Raw genomic sequence first — 20,345 nt, forward strand, 5'->3', positions numbered from 1 at the left:
TTTACAGGTATGAACTCAAAAGGCCTGAGTACAACCATCAGGAAGCAAAGGTGTGAAGACATGTAATTCAGGGCTACCACTTACTTCAGCTTGCAATATCTGCAGAGGCTTTGAAGCCTTTGCTTCAGAAGTCAAGTGATGGCCTGAGAATTGCAGCTCCCATTGCAGGAAAGTTGTTGCAGGAAAAAGCTTTAGCATGCACTCTGAACAAACTTCAAAGGCTCAGGAACCAGAGGAAAAAGTAAAAGAACTTCAGCCTGTCTTCACTAAATGCATCTCTCAGGAGGACTTCTTGACCTACGCAACAACTTGAGACAACACATATGACAACCATAGACTATGTACATGCACTGATCTAACAGAATATGAGAGAAAACCTGAACTACTACAGGAAACTTTTTTCCCATTTATACAGCTCTGTGGAGCCACTGTAGCACTACAAAAGGCGGAGGAAAGCTTTGCTATGTTGTGGAGGATGAATTCACGCAGAGGTGTGAAAGGCTCTTTCTGGCTCACTCGGTCGATACCACGACAGGCTCATCCCGTGCAGCCCAGGAGTGTGGCCTTGGTTTCACATGCTCTTTCAGCTGAAGAAGACCACTGTATCTTTCCAGCATGTTTTTCCTTTGAAAAAATAGTTAACTCCACTCTCACTCACAGTCCTGAAGATATTTCACTTGTGTCTGATATTAAGAAATGTACAACAGGGACCGCAGAAATGAATCACACCGTCTGATGGTGAGATTAAACCCAGCAGCTTTCAAGGGAAAGCGCATTGTCTCACTGATGGAAACACTGCAGCTCCCTACAGTGGGATGTGGGACCCGGGAGAAACAGAGGGGATGACTAAGGCAAGCGCATCTTTTGCAAATATATTAGTTGAGGTTTTTTTATTCCTTTACTTCACTCACCTTCACAGCCTGTTTTTTATTTACTTTGCGTAAACTACCAAATTTTCTGGCACAGATTATCTCAGGAAGTAATTTTCTAGGCAGATTCCACTATCCTGCAATTTTCTAATCAGAAAGAAGGAGCAAAAAAACCTAGACCATGACTTACACGAGTGGCCCACCAGCAATGCTGACTGAACATTGCCTGCTCCAAGGTGATTTGGCGTGCATGCATGCGCACAGCTTGTGCCAGCACAGCACTCCCGGTCCCTGACTACCATGCCAAGCCTGGTACGCACAAATTATCTCCAAGATCGTTCCTAGACATCTTACAGTCGAACTGGCTCCTACCACACTTAAAAGATTCATACTGATCCTGGACATCTTCCCTGCCCCTGCCAGAGTCACCTTTGCTGGCCCACAAGATAAATGTTTCAGGAGATGGAGCTGGCTTGGTCCAGGCTGGTTTCGCACAAGGGTTCTCTGGCTAACAAGAGCTTCCCCTCTAGGCACATCAGTAAGCCTTGTTCGTGGTATTCCCCCTCAGTTACACAGAGTATGCAGTGCCAGCACTGATTGTACTGCTTTTGTAAAGCCTCAGGCTCTGATGGCGTGGTAGGTACACAGCCACTTGGCTGACCTACAGCCATCACTTTTAAAAAATAAGCATTTGCCACATAAGGGAGCTGCTGGCTGCTGTTAGAGCCACCCTATCACCAGCACAGGAGCAGTGACATTTTAGGAGCCTGCATGGGCGGTGTCCACTCACCGCTGGCTCCGTGCACATGACCTACTCTGTTGTTCCTGGCAAGGCCAGATGCACCCCTGTCTGCCCCCCACGTGAACAGGCTATGCTAGTGCTGGATGTCAGCATGACAGGAAGGATCCAAAGTGCCATAAATTCTCGCCCCTTTCTGCTTAACTGTCCCCGTCTCAAGCAGTTGTTCAGCCATTTCTGCCAAATGCACTGCAAAATGTGAATGCATGGGTGATATTGCTCTCCCAGAACAGAGGTTTGTGGAGGTGAAGCAAAAGCAAAGGCTCTAATTCATCAAAATACTCTAATATCACAGAGCTCCTCTGAGAGTATCAGGGCTCAGCAGACATGAAAGCTCATTGCAATTCAGAATCTAAAAGTTAAAGGGGCTGCTGAGAAAGAGTGGGGCCTGGAGACAGAAGCCAGGTAATCCTGAACTTCCCTTACCATAAATAAATTTTGTTTTAATCTGTACTGTAAGCCTGGCATGAGCACGGTCTGCCCAGAAAGGAGACAGCAATGCCAGGGAAACTGATTTCCTGGTACTCACAGGGAGAGTGTCCAATTTTCTCAGCCAACCTATGCTGAGTAGCTGGGAAGCAGACAACTCTTAAGACAGAAAACAGGAGAAAATAACAGTGACCACCATGCTTCAGGGAGGAATCTTTGAAGACATTTTTAGAGGGGTGGCTGTAGTTAAGTCCAGATTCAAGCCACTTCAATTACAAACCATGAACCTACGGCCAGATGGGGCAATGTTTTCCGAAACAGTCCAGGAAAAGCAGGGAGCAATGTTGCCAGGGATAGAATAGCTAAGTGTAGGAGGTAGCAACCTTTCAGAGGTGATATACCTCCGTATATGCATATGTATTGCCCAAATCGGAGGCTAAAAAAAAAAAAGCTGGTGTTGAAGGAAGCTGCCTCCCAGAGACAAGGCTTACCTTTCATCAGTCCGTCTGGGGTAGGAGACCTCAGTCCCAGCTGGGTTCAGAGCCCAGTGGGAGCCAGGAGCTATCACTGCTCCCAGATGGACCTCCTAGGACGCTCAAGTTCCCAGCCCCTGGGTCTTATGTGTGCTACTGAAAATTTGCTGTCCGCTGGTTTTCTGTCTACCCACACTGCAGGTGGCCAAGCTGCAGAACTGAGCTGGAGAATTGGCAGCTGTTGGGACACCTGAAACTTTCCACTCTTTTCTGTGATCCTACAAAGAGCTGATCAATTCTTCTGAGGCTGCACACCCTTAGGTCCCAGAGACTTCTAGTAGGGCCATCGCTAGCACTTCAGACCTCACCCAGGTGAGCTGAGCTTTAAAGTCGCTCTTGTAGCAAAGTTGCCTGCCTGCACAAACAGGTAATTTTATTGTTAACATTGCTGAAACAAACCTACTCATTCAGCAGGGATGGGGACAGGGTATTTTAGTTACTAAATTGCTTTCTCACCCATTGAGATTAATTCCTCCCAGCTAGCATTGCAGTAAGTTGGTATGAATCTGGCACTCACTCTGTCCATCTCAGCCACAAGATAAGAATAAACAGCAGGCTTTTGATTAAAGGCACTCTCGTACCTCCTCAGCTAAACGGGCTTGAGAGCTCACTTGACCAATGGCCATTGTGCACTCGTATACTGTAGCTTTAAAAACTAAACCTTAAATGTTTAGAAAAAGTTTATCTCCCAAGTTATACTCCTGGCAATGGGATTTACTATCACAGCCGCTGGGCTCGTTGATGCTCGGCATCACTCTTCAGTATATGCCTGTGTCAAAAGAAGACTCACACATGGAAACATTCATTAACATGTTTATTTGTTTATCTTCAAAGACAATACAGAAATTCTACCTACTTGTAAGCATAAGTGTGGCAAATATAGAGATACCACAAAGTTATGCTGTCAAACAAGACACAAGTGTTTGTTTTTTTTTTTTTTTAAAAAAAAAAATTGTCCTAATTCTCTTCTTTGTAGGAGCTGTCTTCAGAAATACCTGACTGACTCTCAGGACATAGTCCTTGATTTACACTGTTTCTGAAGGCTGATGAGTTCTCACCTCATGTGTAACAGCTGAATCTCACATAACTAGTTAAAACTTTAACCTATTTCTTGCATTTTTACACGTATATTATTGTTTCTTCCAGTTATGTTCCACTTTTTTCCTAGAAGAAAACTAAAGTGTGGCTTTAGTAATACCTATCATCAATCTTATTTATTCCATCTATTTCTAGGTAATTATATATAGTGTATTTCTTAGTCTGTATTCGGATGGCCTATTTAGAGATGAATGGATTCCTTCCAGAATGGCAATGACCTTTCTGTGACTCAAACATTAATTTTCTAAACGGCTTCACAGGTGAAATACCTTATATATCATCATAATTAACAAGATAGAGCCTATTAATGGTCAGAAAACATGCTTTTCATAGTTATAAACAGAATCCTTCCTCAAGGTACAACCTTCCCCTCTGCTATGAATTGTTAGTCAATACCATCTGATACACACTGATCCACAGTGAAACCTGCTAAAATCCTATCCAAAAAGCAGTCTTAATTGCCAGTCTCACATACCTTAGGCGCCCAAAAGATGTCGATTTTAGAGACATCAATATTACACTTCAGAACTATTCAGAGATTCATCCGCTATAATAAGTTTGACAAGTCTTTGCTTTGAAACAGACAACTGCAATTATAGGCTAAACTGATTTACCTGCTTTCCTAACTTCATTAAAGTGCACTATGCCTATAATTTCTCAGAGCACAGAAAAAGTTTCAACTGCAATTAATAATCTCTCATGAGTCCTCCTTGCTGACTGCAAAGTCTAAAGGGGATCAGAGGCTTTCTGGAAAAACTTGGAGGAAGGATTGCAATGGTCACAGACCAGGCAGAGTGGAGAACAATTCTCTTCCACATAAAGAGCTCATTAAAGAAATTAGAGCATCTCTCACGTGAAGAGACAAAGGACAGAAGTCCCATTGTACTAATTTGAGCTCTGATCTCTGCAGATCTTTCAAGAAGGACTATGTCTGACAAGAGATCAACAAGGAAAGTAATGTTGGAAGCAGCACTGGTAATTCAGAAAGTGGTGATTTTTCTTCTCAAGAAATACCGAGTTGATACTGCAGCCGGGCACCAGCGAGCACTGTGCTCTCCACCGGATCACGTGAGATGTTACATTGAGGCTTGCCTGTGACCTGTGGAACTCTGACTGCTTCTAACAGCTGAGAGGTCTATTCCAGGATCCTGTCCAAAGTATAGCGTGTGGAACAACATTCTGCCTAACCTCCTTGCCCTGTTAATTTGAAGGGGAAAGCAGAGCCTTTGTTTTCCTGCTGAAAAAGTCTGCAAGGAGCAGAACAATGCCTGCGGTCTGCCAGACAGATAGTTACTACTCAGACAAATCAATACTGGGATGGGACGCAGGTACAATCAGCTCAATAAACATAATTTTCTCCCAAAGCTTCCTGTCTCTGAAGAACACAACTCGCATTTACATTACAGGATGGTAAAAGTCCCCTTCATTCTTATTAAAAGCTTTATGACTAAAAAGTATTGTTAAAAAGTATGGGAGAGCTAATGTTCTAGAGGATCAATTTGTGACCATCTTTGCACAAGGATACAAAAGTTATCACTTAGTAATGAGTGCAGATGATTGGCAAAAAATACTGATTATCATGGATGCTATTTAATATAACTGCATAACAATTTTTGGGACACGTACACAGAATGTTCAGTAGCTGCAGAAATGTATGTGAGGTTCAAAACCCTGAAGAATTTAGAAACTTGCCCTTCAAAAATTGATAATTGCCTTTTCTAGAATGTCTGCTTGGTTTATGTTATTTTATATTTCTTTTTACTATGAAGGATAAATTCGAATAGGCCATTTCTTTCAACAACATTCTGATAGAAGAAATGCCAAATATCTGAAAATAGTGACCTCTTACAAGCAGTCTTGATATACTTATCAAGATTAGAAGAGTTTGCAGATTAATCTAATTTTCAGATATTATTTGCAAAATTGTGCTGGTTTTATAATGTTTTTCATGTTTCATATAAACAGCATTAAAATATAAGGGGTACAAAGGATACTGTTATTGTTTATGTTTAATTCATGGTACTGTTTCTCTTCCTGGTTTTTATAAAACGTTTACCTCTTTTTAACACTCAGTACAGAGATTTGTATGCTTATGCCTGTGCATAATTACATGTAGGAACATTCCTATACAACTTTTCAGCCTTGTGAAAACATTCTAAATGAACATTGTTGTAATAAGCTTGGTGTTCAGACAGTAAAGACCTCTAAGTAAAAGAACAAAAATTATTGAGGTATTTATATTTCCATTGCCTGTACACAGCACCTTGATCAAAAATGGTGTAATAAGAGGCATCTAATGATACATTTTTACCATATCTTAACAGGGAGAAATCCTATTGTCACACGTCAACCAGTTACTGAAATTGCAGTCCTGAAGAACACCAGTGAACTGAGTTATTACTACGGCAAAAGCTATTGCTCGCCCAAAGACTGTCATAAAAACTGATTACAGGTCTAATGGACCTTGCTTCAAACTCTGAATCTGGAAGCCTCTGTTTAAAGAAAGGAATGCTTGACTATTGGGATTCATAAAGCTTTGTTTGTATAGTTTGAAAGAACAGGTTTTCTAATACATGAAATTATGAAAGCTTGTATAAATTTTCCTAAATAAAATTCAAAGGCTCTAAATCCTGCTTTTACATATATTTGGCAAAGGGATTGTCGTAGTTCAGGGATAGTAACAGGGATAACTGCCATCTTCTGTCCTCTGTCTCTTCTTTGGGCCAACAGTGATGGTACCTGGAAAATGCCCTGTGAGGACCGTGAAGACCACAGGAGTAAGACTGCTGTGGGCCATGTGGGAACCCACCGTCAAGAATTTAATAATCTCAAAATGGGAGACAATTCTCTACACACACTCCAAAATCAGTGCTCCAGATTATTTATTGAAAAAGAATCTAGGCAGAATTTTAGTTTACCTGATTGTGTGAATGAACACAGGCTTTGCTAAAAGGGGAATTTCGGGTTCAATTTTGAAAATGTGACATACAGGTATTCTACCAGATGCACTTTCATTGTTAAATATAGTTGTTTCAGCTGTGCCCATAGACTGATGTTGCACTTGAGACAATCAATGGCATTTCAAATGCTTTGATTGTACAGGCTTCCCACACTTTCGTGAGTGTGCGCAACCAGACTTTACACAAACTCAGTTGTATTTTGGGTCCAACCTGTGTTACAGATTACATCAAAATTGCACCACAGTGTGCCACCCAGGCTGGATCTATTCTATTCACGTTACAGTTGAACTGCAGCTCATAAGCACAGGTGCTGAAACCACTGATAGCCCTGTGAATAAGGCATCAAGTCTGTAGTTTATTTTTTCAGAACGGAAGAATAACCTGGGATTTAAAGAAAACTCTCCAGACTCATTTAGAATCTGATCTTACAAGGTATCCTGCATATTGGATTCCCATTCAGTAGGCATAAAAGATGTTTATTATCTTAACAGGAGGATTTTGACACTTTGGAAGACAATAAGCATTAGTGGCACAAAGTACAAACTTTCTATTCTATATTTATCTTTGTCTTTTGTATTTATTTCAATGACACCAGCTATTTTTGATTAAAACATGTAATATACACAGAAGGCACACTTCAGTCATAAAAGAACTTAGAGCTCTCAGATATTTATACTGCAACACTGCGCTCCCATTTAAATGACAAAATTCCTACTGAAATTCCTACTTTGTTGCGTAACTCTTCAAGGATCTTCATTATGCATCTATCAGCTTCTCTGTAAGTAAGCAGGCATTCTCTATAATGAAAAACAGCAAATAAAAAAATAGTAAATGTTGTAAGTTCACATATACACTTTGATATCTACATGCTTTATATTTGGGTTCAGCAACTGGTTAATAGATTTGTTTCTATCTCAAAGGCTTACTTCTCTAAATTAAAAGCAATTACATGATCAAAGGCAATTACACTCTAAAACTGGGAAAACAATTAAAAAATCTGAAGGAACTGTGAATTTGTTCATTCATAAGCAGGAAAAATATTGTTATTTGGACAAAGTAAAACAGAGATGATGTACAATTGCCTGTCAAAATCAGGTTAAATTTTGATGCCATTGACATTTTGCAAAAAATCAACATATTGGTATGAAGACTATGGGTTAAGAGCAAATACTCTACCAGGAAGGATCTAAAACTGGTGTCTTTAGAAGCAGCTCACAGGGGCTTTGAAGCATTTGTTTCTTTATCAAGTTCTGTTATTTAAAAAAAAAAAACAAAAGAATTAGTGCTTTAGACTTACAACATTCTTAATAGTAAAAAAGCCTAGAAGGTTTATTTGAAAACACATAATACAGTAAAAAGTCACAAGGGAAGGAAATCTAAGACAACACAGAGGTGAACCACATAAGATATAAAGAAATGTAGAACTGTCAGGGATTTCTGTTCTTATTTCTTGCATTCCCACGCAGTAGTTATCAAACAGGCTGGTTTTGCACGATAGGTCCAGGTGGCCTCAGCTGGGGACCCAACAAGGAAGATGCATTTGGGAGAAGATGATGGCAAAGACAGTACTGAAAGATGGCAGGCAGTAAAGAAAACTATCCAGGGGACGAAGTAAGCAGAGCAGAAAGCAAGAGCAAGGTGAGGAGGCTGGGTAAGACAGACCTCTCAGCAGGGTCCACCAAACGGGATGGGATCAAAAGAGCAGGTGGCTGGGAGGCAATGGCTTAACTCTGCAGCTTTTGGCAGCCACATGCTTCCTTTCTGCCTGTGATCTGTGATGCTCAGCCTTGTTCCTTCCTTGCTCCATTTCCGCACCAAACTCCCACCTCCCAGCTGCACTTTCTGCTCTGCTCCCAGGCACTCTCCAGGAACATACCTCCCTCTGCCTAGTTACAACCACACCATCCCCGGGGGATTGTTTCCTATTTTGGGAACTACCGATCTGTTTCACCTCCTCAAATGAAGAAAGTGCACATACATCTACTCCATGCCTGACATCTATTTGTCAAATCTATTCTCAAAGGCTTCTCATGAAGGCCTTTTCACAGCATCCCTAACCTCTCTGTTCCAATGCTTCACAATCTTATAGCTCAGTTTCTTCCCTAATACTTAAGATAAATATTTATTGCAAATTAAGTTGATTTTTTTTCCTTGTTCTATCTTTGGTAGACACGAAGAGCAAAGGAACACTGTCCTCTTTTGTAACAACTCCTTACAGCTTGAGAGAATATTTTCCTTCCTCTAATCTTCTCTTTTTGAGGCTAAGCAAATGCAATCTCTTCCATATTTGAAAGGAGCTCATGTGTTTTAACCTCTGTATAATCGTTGGCTGGATCCTCCTCAATTTGCCACTACCTCTTTGTACTGTGATGCCTAAATCTGGACTCCTTCAGTCATGGTAATACCAGTGGTGCTTATATGGCATCCTAATTTAATTCATGTCAAAAATAAGTGTATTAATCCAGTTCTGGTGGAGATGAAAAATAATGTTCAAAGCAGTGTCTTTGCTGGTGCAACGTTTGGAACAGATGCAAACTACTGGACCACTCAAAGATCAATAAAACTTATGTTTCATCACATCATAGGCTTTTATTAAGTATAATTGCTAGCTAGGACTCCATCCATAGTTCTGTGCAAGTAAGAATAGGGTAAGTAAATCTATGAAGAATATCTGAGAATTAGTGTAGGTTATCATATGAAGTCTTATTTTGCACGAGCGCAACATGTATGTTCATTTTTTAACATCGTAGTTATTCCAGGTAAAATTTTCTGAAACCAGGCCTAAAGTACATCAATGGAAATTCATTTACTAGCAGATCATGTGTAAACAAAACAAACACACAAACAAACAAACAAACAAATCTAATAAAACCTAATTGACTACAAGGGGCCGGGCTCATGGCCGCGCAGTCTATAACTTCTCAGTTTGGCTTAGGAACTCAAACACTGTGAAGCAGCTAAGAGCCTCACGCAATTCAGAAGTGCTAACAAGGCATCTGAACTGCGTTGCCCCACTCCAGCTTTAGACCAGTGCAGCATTATTGCTCTTTCCAGTGGGAGCTCATTGCTGAAAGAGTGGTGCAAGAAAGGTGGGTGACTCAAGCCCAAAATGTGACTACGTATGTATAGTAACATATGTATTTGCAAGTAAATACACATAAAAGTGTGATTCTGGCAGCAATGTACCTTACCTACACTGACATATGCAAAAAACGGTGGGGCTGTGTACATGGCAGATGGGGAATTATAGCATAAATTGCTCTTCTCATGCACCTTTTGGCTTTTTTCCGTCACACTTGGACACCGAGCTATTACTGTCTGATTAACAGTTCTACCCTCCCAGCAAATACGAAGCATATCAAGGATAACTGATGGAATACTGAGCCATAAATATTTTCTTGGTATTTGTTTGGTCTGTGCTATTTGGAACAATAAAAGCATCTCATATTCATAATGATAATACATATATACCACCACAGATCGCACCATCAAATATTCTCCTTCTATCTTATTGTGTTGCACAAAATGCAGAGACAAACATTAATATGTATTAATAGTATGTAAACATAATTAATCATAATAGGATGTTCCTGACATATTATCACTGCAGTTGATAAAATATAATTAAAACTGTCTGGTCAAATTTTCAGTGCAGCTAGAATTGGCATCTCTCTACTTGCTGTTTACATGTGTCTATCTAGAGATCGTTCCACTTCTAAAAATCTCATTATTTCATTATGTTTCTGGAAGAAAGCTAAGCAGAGCTGCTAGTACTTTACATAACATCATTAGTGAAAAATCATACAAAAGAATGAAAGCCACATCCACAAAGACTGAAGCTAAAATGATCACTAACTCCAGAGAGGACTGGAATTTTAGGCACCGTTCTCTCAAAAGATTATAAAGAAAATGAAACAGGCAACCCCTGTTCCTGAGCTTGCATGCCCATGTGATAGGAAAGCATTCAAATCCAGGTTTTGCACTGTTCAACTTTATTAAACAAAAACTCCACTGAAAAGATTCACGAACTGATGAAGAGTCATTAGAGAACTACTGTTTTAGGGGAGCTGAATCTGCTTTAAAAAAAACCCAAAAGGCAATATTTTGAGGAGATGACAAAAGTAAGAATGAGAGTAGCATGCAGAAGGTGTCCCAGAAACCATTTTTCACTGTCACTTCCAGTAACAGAATGAGGTAGGATATACTGAAAGTATCAGGGGGTGGGCTTGGAGACAAAGGAAGAGGTTCTTTGTGCATTGCCAACTCATCCTTGGAACTCCCTGCTGCAAGATGCTGAGGATGCCCTAACGTGCTGTGGGCTCAACCTCATGCTTTGCTGAACTACGACAAAGTGACATGGCAAACAAACAGGGGAAAAGTCCTTACCCTCTCCTACTTTTCCACTATAGCTAACTCGCTTAAGTTGCATAAAAATCCTATAACACAACGCCTCAAACAAAAGACAGCAACAGTGCTGTTATGTTTTCACATGTATTTAGGGACACTTTTGCAACCAAGACCATATTTGCAACTACTGTTAATGTGAGCAAACTCTTACTATATTGTACCTACAAAAGCAGTAATATAAGGCAATGCAGTGTTTTCAATACCTCTCTTTTCCTTTAATACAATTAATTCCACATATTCAAATTCACTATTAGCCAATACTGCACCTTTATCACAAAAGGGAGAGAGAGAAAGCAAGACTATCTCACCATATTCTTTATAGTCTCCCCATGATTAGGCAGGGTACGCTAGGTTATCAAGTTGGTGCAATGCAGTTGATGAGCTAAAACCCATTATTGCAATTTAAAAATTACTTGCATTTTTAAAGGTCATGTCGCTGTTTTCAGTTACATAATCTGTCGAATGATGTAACGGAGTAGGAATAAAGACACAGCAGCAAATAACGTGACTGCCAGCAACATGCACGTCCCACACTTGTAGATGATCTTCCCTCTTCTTCTCTGTCTTGATAAATGAAAATTGATGCAATGCTTTTTTAAAAGCAGATTGGGCCTACATGTTTAGCCATGTATCCTGACTAGGTTCACTTGGAATGGAGGCAGTTGTACTTGGAGGTTTTATGAATATAAAGATTAATGAATTTGTACAATTTGGGCATGCAAAGCATTTTTATCAGGCATATTCCATTTAGAATAAGCAGTAAACCATATATAAGGGTTGTGTCAAAGTTTACTGAATAGGGCCCTTGGTAGCTAATGTACCATTTCTCCAACAAATCAAAGGTATTGTTCTATGCTCACATGAATATACAGTAGCCATTACCTTAAATTTAAAACTCACTGTGAGCAGCAAACACACTGTGGGGATATGAAGGCCATATTGTATCAGTGGAGTCTGCAGAGATTTTCTTCATATGGCTTTGCCCGGCTGAAATATATGTTGCAGTGGAAAGCTAAAGGGATTACTTTTGAATAGTCATCACAAAGGTTGATTATATTCGTATATCATTTAGCTGGACCCTGCAGGCTATTATTCCATTAGCTGTGCTGGCCCTGCACTGTCAAAAAGTTGATCATATAATGTAAAAAGGTTACATGCTCCGTTAAGGTATGTGAAGTAACTTGAAACAGTAATCTTTTAAGAGCACTGCAGCTTTGTACTTGAAGGTAGATTGCATTTAGAATAAATACCTGCAAAATGGAATAAATACGATAAATCTACCTCTGTTTCCTATTTTTCCTATTTTTCCTAGGCCATAAATAATTTGAGTAAGTTAATTGTACCAGGTAAGATATTGGCTATAGAGTATTTTTTCAACCTCAAATCCACAGAACTGTACCTCAGAATAGCCGCGCCTTTACATGAAATGCTTACTGAGATTACGTTTCCGGTGAAAAAGATTTGCTGATTATCTTTCCCTCGCACAAACAAATGCACACACATTTTCTTTCAGTGCTTAATAAAATGGATCTTCAGCCAGTTCCATTATGTGGATGCCTTAATATTATTTTATGCTAAAACATGGACAGCGCATTAGATTGAAAGCATCTTACTCTTCCACAAGGCAGAGTAATCATGGACTATCCCTAGATAGCAAATGCTCCCGTTGGGGAAACAATGCCAACAACACAGGCTAATGAATCACAGTAGTTATTAATCATGGGCATTTGTAAGAGCCACGTATAATAGAGATGAACTCTCAAGACTAGAAAGGTTAGAAGGTGGGACTAAGAAAAGGCCAGGAAATCATCCAGTTGCATTTTACAATAAGTTTATGGATGAGTATTTGCGTCAATACAGTTGTGCCCAGGCTTCCTTCAGTCTTTCTAAGTGGGCAGAAAAAGAGAAACGGTTTAGTCAGCTCGGTTCACTTAGCTTTCAGATCCTTGTAGGACAATTTGGCAAAAATAAATAAATAAATGCACCCATACAAGACCCTTAGGGCTTATGGCCTAGTTAGAAATGAGACAGTGTTTCTTTTATTAGACAAAGTTGTTTAATTTAGATTGTAAAAGCGAGAGTTGGTTCTCTTTTCAGTATACCGTATATATTATTCAGGGCAATGAATGAGTCTTTATGAGGACAAATGGGAGCCTTTAATGAACTACAGCAAGCATTTGAGCAGGTAGGTTTCTCTGAATAAAGGCTTCACAGATGGGTAAGTTTATGAATGAGAAGCAGAATTTATTTTACATGCTTTTAAAGAGCCTACTCAGACTATGGCACTACAAGGAAAGCGCGAGGCTTTTCTGGTTTGGATGAGAAAACCTAACAGGAATACAAATTTTTCCCTGCCTAATGAAATCCATTGTTTACTTATTTATATTCAACAGTTCTCAGACAAGTTAATCTTCCTCTCTTACACAGTTTGGGCATGTGTCAGACATTTGTACAACAACGGAAATCTCTCCTGATCTTACATTCTTCAGTTCTGCTCATTGTGAATATTATACACTACTCCGTGACAATATGGTATAGCAGCATCTTTTGCGCAAACCATTTGTTGAGTACAGCTCTGTTAGATTGGATTGTTGACTGTAGGTAGAAAAAAGGGATTTTCTCAAGGCCAAAACATGACACTATGTCTTTTGTGTATCTGGAAGTTAGAGATCCATCACAAAAATTCTACACAGATTTTGGTGACACAGAAAAATCAACTTTGAAAAACAGCCATCAAGAAGATCACTTCAAACATGAAGAAACCTAAACAAAACAGCAGCCAGTTTTCAGTTTATAGTTTTACCTTTACTGTCAACAAATTTTACATGAAACCTAAACTATTAGTTTAAAGTTTCAATACAGCACCTCATATCTGGCTCTACTCCAAACTAAAGTAGGGAGAAAGGAAAGTTTCAGATGTTTCAATGTTTCAGATTCAGTATCTTGAAACTTTCTCAGCCAAAGGCAAAGTTTTCAGCAACACAAAGCAGGCTGAGTGTCTGCCCAGCTGGTTGGTTAATCAAGGTTTCCACAGTGCAAACGAGAACTCCTAGAAGGCCCAGAGACAGGTTTCTTTTCCAGCACCCCACACCCAGATGCAGAATAAAGATGACAACTGGAACCCACTTGCTTTCTCAGGACAGGACAAGTCCCAGGGGAACTTCTCAAGCAAGCAAAGGTCAGAGCAAAAGGGGGCTTGCTTGCTCTCATGGTAGAAGCCAAACTCACCCTTGGCTACCCTGAGGAGTTGGTGAGGAGAGAACATACAAACAATAGAAAAACACTTCCACTACCTCTATCCCTGCTGAGAACCATGAGCCATCACCAATGATTGAGCCCAAAAGCTACTTAGAAATCCTTCTGAAAGGAAATCCTTATTTTGCTCACAGAACTGGTATTTTACAATCCCAGATAAATTTTGCCAGCATTTTTAATGATATTCCTATAGGCTTTTACAAAAATGTGTATATCTCAATGATATATGCACAGACGTTTTTAATGCACATCTGTAGAGTTATGAATGAAATCTAATCTCATTGCAAAGGGTGAAGAAGCAGTAAGCGGGCTGATGTTTCAGACAACGTAATGATCGTAACAGAAGCAGCAGATTCGTTCCCAATTTGTGTGCAGAATTATCATTGCTACATGTATTTTAAAGCAAAGCAAGGTATATCAGGTGCTCAGTAAATACTTACAACCCAGTAGATGTGAAAACACAGATTTCAGATGTAGCAATGATTCTAAGACCAATTCATGCCCAAATCAGTACACTGAAAAATTCTTGCTGTCTTCCCCCAAATCACTACAGTCCTTGTCCTGTAAAACTTTTAAAAAATCTCCTTGAGAACCTGTTTTATGAACTTACTATGCAACCTTCTTGCATGGCTCCACATAAAACCTCATACCTTGTCCTTTACTCATACAGACATACTGCACTAAGTCTGCTAAGTACTTTCTATAAAGGCCCCACTAAAATCTGCAAGACAGGATAGCAGGACAGTTAATAACTGCATTTTGTAAACACCATCTTCTACCCATTGAGCAAAATAAGTGACTGAACACAGGAGCTCAGTATTTAAATCACTGGTAGCGTGGGATATTTGTTTCTGAATATGCAGCCTGACTGTCTTCAAAGGATTTCTCGGAGTGCTTAGCACCCCTTCCTCTGAAATTCAGGTCCCTCAGAAGTGTCCCAAAAGGAGGCAAAGCTGCAAAGCTCAGATTACTTAAACACCTCTTCTTGCTTAATTGTATGCCATTTGCATATTAACTTTTAAATACATTATCAGACTGCTCAGATTAGAAGTATCTCTGATTTTAGTCCTTTTTGCTTTTATCTCTGTATTTTGACATGAGTGCTGTATGTAATTTTGCTGAGAGTTTCTTGTTTTGCAGATCTCATTCTTTATGTTCTGTTTTGGCTCTGCTGTTTTCTGGCCTCTAGAGGCTTACCTGCTCTTCTATAATTATATGTAAGGCTACTTCTCCATGGCTGAGACTTCTTTATTTCAGCATCCCCGGTGACTGCTCTGCTTGGTGGCTTACAAACTGTTTATCATCTGAGGCCTCTATAAAGTAGGGTTGGTTTTTTTTTTGCCTGGGAAACTGTCTTCCAAGAGCTTAGCCAAAGGTATCTTTTGGGTACAGAAACTGAAGCCAGTGAAGCAGATAAAACTTAGCAATGCATCTGCTAAAAAAAAAAAAAAAAAAAAAGGATGCCGGGATGCCAGGGAGATTTTTTTTTTCTCTCCTTATCTGACCTTGGTTGTACACCTTCTAATGCATCTTAGGCATGAGTGCATTCTCTCTGGCTGAGAAGATGTAGGGGAAGGATCTGGAATACTATGTTCTTTAAAAGGAAGATACAGAATCCCTTATGGAACTATCAGTTTTCTTGTGACTGAGGTTTTCTGGGAAGAACATCATCCTCTGTATCAGCTAAAGTCCTCCTCTAACATTGATGCAAAGTGCTCCTACTTCTCTCTTAACAAAAACAGAACAAAAAAATAGCTGCTGGAAATTAAGGTCCAGGTTTATGCAGGGTCCTTGAATGGACATGTGGGGACATAGATAAAATGCTATGTGAGATACCTTTCCCATAGACACTTTGGAGAAGCTTTGTCTTAGCTTTCCTTGCTGATTTTACCAACAGAGTGAGATCAGACCTGCTTCTTTTCAGCAGGCATGGGAACAATACTTTCCTCGGTCAAAGCAACACTGAGTATTGGGTTTTTCTCTCTTAGTTTTTGGATTTGTGGCCACATTTTTTCAGACAACATGGGACAACTTGAAAGGCAGCTACTTGTCTTCTTCCATCTTTACAGATAAGTAGAAAACTCCAGCTTTCAGGCCAGTCATCTGCTTCTTTTGATGAGAAAATAGATTCACATGAAAAAAAGATTACACTGAAAAATGGAAATGGATTTTCTGTTTTATTAGCAGTCAGCATAAGAGTTGTGAGCTACTTTAGAAAGTTATAGAACTACAGAGATTTTTAAGAACATGCCAATAGAAGCTAGAATTTAAAAATAAATGCTCTGGCTAGTTTGGGCCCAATCTTCAAGTGATGCAACTAATACAGCTTCACTGAAGTCAGTATGGTTGTGTTAGCTTTGCCAAATTGCTTTAGAACAGGTTTGTGTTTTTTTTTTTTTTTAAACAGTTGACTTCAGTAATTTTAAATTCACTTTGAGTTATGCCATGCCAATCACATAGTTTTGCTCTAGGAAGGGCAGAGCTTAGAAACATCCACCACAGGAACAAATGTCTTCATAAAGTAAAATACGTTGCCCTGACAATCCACTCCTTGACTGCAGTGAGAAGGCTGAGATGAGAACCACCACCAGATACTCTCAGTGTAGCAGAGATTAAAGAGATTGAAGAGAGGCATGGACTTCTAGGTCTGAGGGAAGGAGAGCAGCGACAGGCGATCTGGTTTCTTTTGGACTTTTCTCCCAACCATGATGCAAGAGGAGAAAAGGAAACAGGGATATTTCTGTGTTGCTGCCACAGGTTAGATCTTCAAGGGAAGGTTTGACTCTCAGTCTTGTCCCTCACAAAGGCACCAGTGGAAGTGGAGGCAGGCATGATTTCAGTTACAGCTGCTGCCAGTTTGAAATGCCTTCTTAAGATGTGGTAAATCATGTAAAGTCACCAGCTGAGAAATAAGGAAATTTTTTTTTCCCAGGGCACAAGTCTGACAGGGATTCTGGCAGATTTCTTTTTTTTTAAACTGTTCTCACAATTCAGGAAACCTGTTTTGAAATTAATATAGGTTTGAATAAATCACAATTTCCCCAAATTCACTAAGTGAATGTGGAACTTAAGATCATTTCAGCTATCTGAACCTGCTACAGGCGTGGGGACCCTTTGACTGTGCCATCATCCCCTTCAAGGGAGGAAGGAGAGTCTCTCTGGAAGCTGTATAAATTCCAAGTATTAGCTAGAAGACTCTGGGTAACAGTAATTTCATAATTTAACGCCAGACTGTACGTGGGTGAATGTCTGGTGAATGTTTGACAGGAAAGCAGGTCTTCCCAATAAAAACAATAGATATGCAGGTTTCTCCTCGACATCTGTACTGGAATTCGTATGTTCTGATCAAATCGTGTTCCAACCTCATCACAGAACTCACAAGGTATAATAGCAAAATTTTCTTGCTATGAATTATAAGATGACACATCTGTTTGGAGGTTTAAGAGTCTTCAAGCAAAGCCTTGTTCCATCAGAAGGAATATTTCACAGGCACAAATCTCGAAGACTGCGCTTCTTCCAATAGCAGAGCCCTAGTTTGATCTTAGTGTGCAAATTAATTTACTGGGCATAAAACTAAAAACCATACTTTGGCTTCTTCTCAGTTCTGTTTAGATCGTACCTATTATATCATGAGCCAGCTAAGAAGAATATTTCTAATAGGAAAGAATAAAAATGCCAACCTTTTGCAGAGGCTTCACTGGAGCTGAGCACTGGTTTGTGGCGAACTTGACAGACTGTGCTAGAGCAGCGCCAGCCCAGTGCACCCAGTAACACAAACAACCGTATCCTTTACGCGCATCCTCAGCTATCATATAAACGCAGCGTGCACAAAGGGAGCATGGCGGGTCACAGGCAAGCCTGTCAGGCAGATGGCAGCGGGCTGACAGCCTTGGAAAGGTTTACTTGCCTGACTGCATATCTCTCTGGTGAACTGCTTGCTGTGGCTCTATTTAATTCTTAATCTTTGCTTCTCTGTTTAATTCCTAGCTGCTTGAGAGACCTGTTGTAACACAGCAGTTAAAAAAATATTCACATGTACTGTCGGGCCTCCCCGAAGAGCACTAACTTGACACGTAGGCCGTGACAGCTGGGCTTGGACTACTAAGAAATCTAATCCAGGGTTTCCATCATCTCAGTTGTTGCCTTTCTTTCATTATAGTTTGACTCAGCCCCTAATGGATTCAGCTTTATAAAATCAGAAAAAAAGAAAAAGAAAGCAATTTATTCATGTTTCACTAGAGCTCACAGAAGACATGAAATTTCTCTAAAAATGCAAATTATTTTGTGCCATACAAGTGAGACTGGGCAGCTAAAGCTCTTAGAGGAAGGTCCTTTCCCAGGGCTAATGTTTTTATACCCAGTGATTGAACAAATTGATCCCTTTATTATCACATCTCTTTTACTCTCCTTTTTCTTCAGAAGAATGTAACCAAAGGTACCAAAGCACCCTTTTTAATTCCAAGAAAACTGATTATGCGTGTTAATTTTGGTTTTAATCCAAGAGATATCAAAATAAACACCATAGATATGTGTAGCAGAAATCAATCTCTCTTAAGCATCAAGTTGGTAAAAACAAGGATTTAGTAAGAATCCAAGATGTAAAAGACTAATGTACAAACTAAGCTCTTATTTATGTAATGTGCCTTTATACAAGCTCAATATAAACCCGAAAGAAACTATTTCAGGAGAGCAGAAATGGTTTACTTGCACTGCATCAAAAATGACCCCATAAGACCTCCTTTACTGAGATAGCCCAGATATTTAATGTGAACATATGTTTTTAAAGGATTTCTTGTCTTATGTCCAGTCATTCTTGTTAATTCATGGGACAGCATACTGCAGATGTGCTCTTTTTTATGTTACATAAAGCAAAAATTACATTTAACAAGTGTAAGGTTGGTCATAAAAAATAAATAAAAATAGACTCTTAAAAGCTGGGAAATCACGAAGTGAAGCTATCAGTCATTCTTATTGAGAAGAGTGAGGACAATGTGAAATAAAACTTGCACATCTATGAACAGACATTCCTAAAAAGCCAGCACTTGGCTGTTATTTCACATTGTCTATAGGTTGCTTTCATTGGCCCAATATTTCTTCCTTTCGGGTAAGCTGCAATGCACATTTTCACTAGATGCCCTTTCTAGCCACTGACTTCTATTTAAATAGTAATTAAACTAAGTATTTTGAATCTATCTGCCAGTTTATGTACTTGAAAGAATAGAAAACAAAGTCAATGCTATTTTTCGTGTGTTCTACTTCTAGTTAAGAACTTTAACTATATATTTGTTTTAACAGCAGTATTCTTCATTAATGTAATTTTTTTAGAATGCAAATAAAAAAATTTTCACAATGATTATTTTTTGAATACTAATCCAAATCTATGTACCAATTTGTGCACCTTATTGACACACACCTTAATTATACCATTATAATTGGTATTTAATTCTGTATGGTTTTACTTCTTCCTAAGTGCAGATGAGTTAAGCAATACACCTCTTCAAAAAAGGAATATTCTCTTCTATTTTTGATTGACAGTAAAGATCTCCATCCCGCATACATCATTTGTAGCCAAGTAGTACTCTCCCCAAAACCTCTTCTTAAGTTGGCATAAGACAGCATATTCAAGACTTACTACAAGGAATTTCTAATTAGAAGCTACTTTTAGAGATCTGGTACGGTATAATTTCAAGTCAAGACAGAACCAAAATGGCTTGTGAGGAAGTGAAATCAGATTTCCTTTCATCACCACACAGAGGACAGAAAGAACAGTTGTTCCTTCAGACCACTGATCAGCATTTGACACTACCAAAAATTGCTTTCTCACCTCAACAAGATGGATGGAGTCCACAATAAGTCAACGATGAGACTAACACAAAACCTTCCCAAAAGTGGGCACCTCTGGACTAACACAATCCCAGCTTCGAACCTCTTACTTGGAAAGTTCCACAAGGACTATTTCTAAGTTTAGCTCCTTGTAGCACCTGGGTACAGCCAT

At 39.4% G+C, this 20,345-nt stretch overlaps 1 protein-coding gene across 13 annotated transcripts in view; it reads right to left on the reverse strand.

The window, feature by feature from the left end:
• Positions 1-7,257: 7,257 nt before the first annotated feature.
• TTC29 (tetratricopeptide repeat domain 29) overlaps positions 7,258-20,345 on the reverse strand; it is a 313,481-nt gene continuing 300,393 nt past the window's right edge. For all 13 annotated transcript variants that reach the window (XM_086747860.1, XM_086747858.1, XM_086747859.1 and 10 more), the window contains 2 exons: positions 7,865-7,938; positions 7,258-7,485 (listed from right to left, as the gene is read on the reverse strand). In XM_086747860.1, the coding sequence (XP_086603986.1) occupies positions 7,901-7,938 (38 nt within the window). In that variant the 3' untranslated portion in view covers positions 7,258-7,485; positions 7,865-7,900. The remainder of the gene's footprint in view (positions 7,486-7,864; positions 7,939-20,345) is intronic.

Source organism: Chlamydotis macqueenii, chromosome 4, assembly GCF_036417535.1.
Source record: "Chlamydotis macqueenii isolate bChlMac1 chromosome 4, bChlMac1.mat, whole genome shotgun sequence".
NCBI classification, from domain to species: Eukaryota; Metazoa; Chordata; class Aves; order Otidiformes; family Otididae; genus Chlamydotis; species Chlamydotis macqueenii.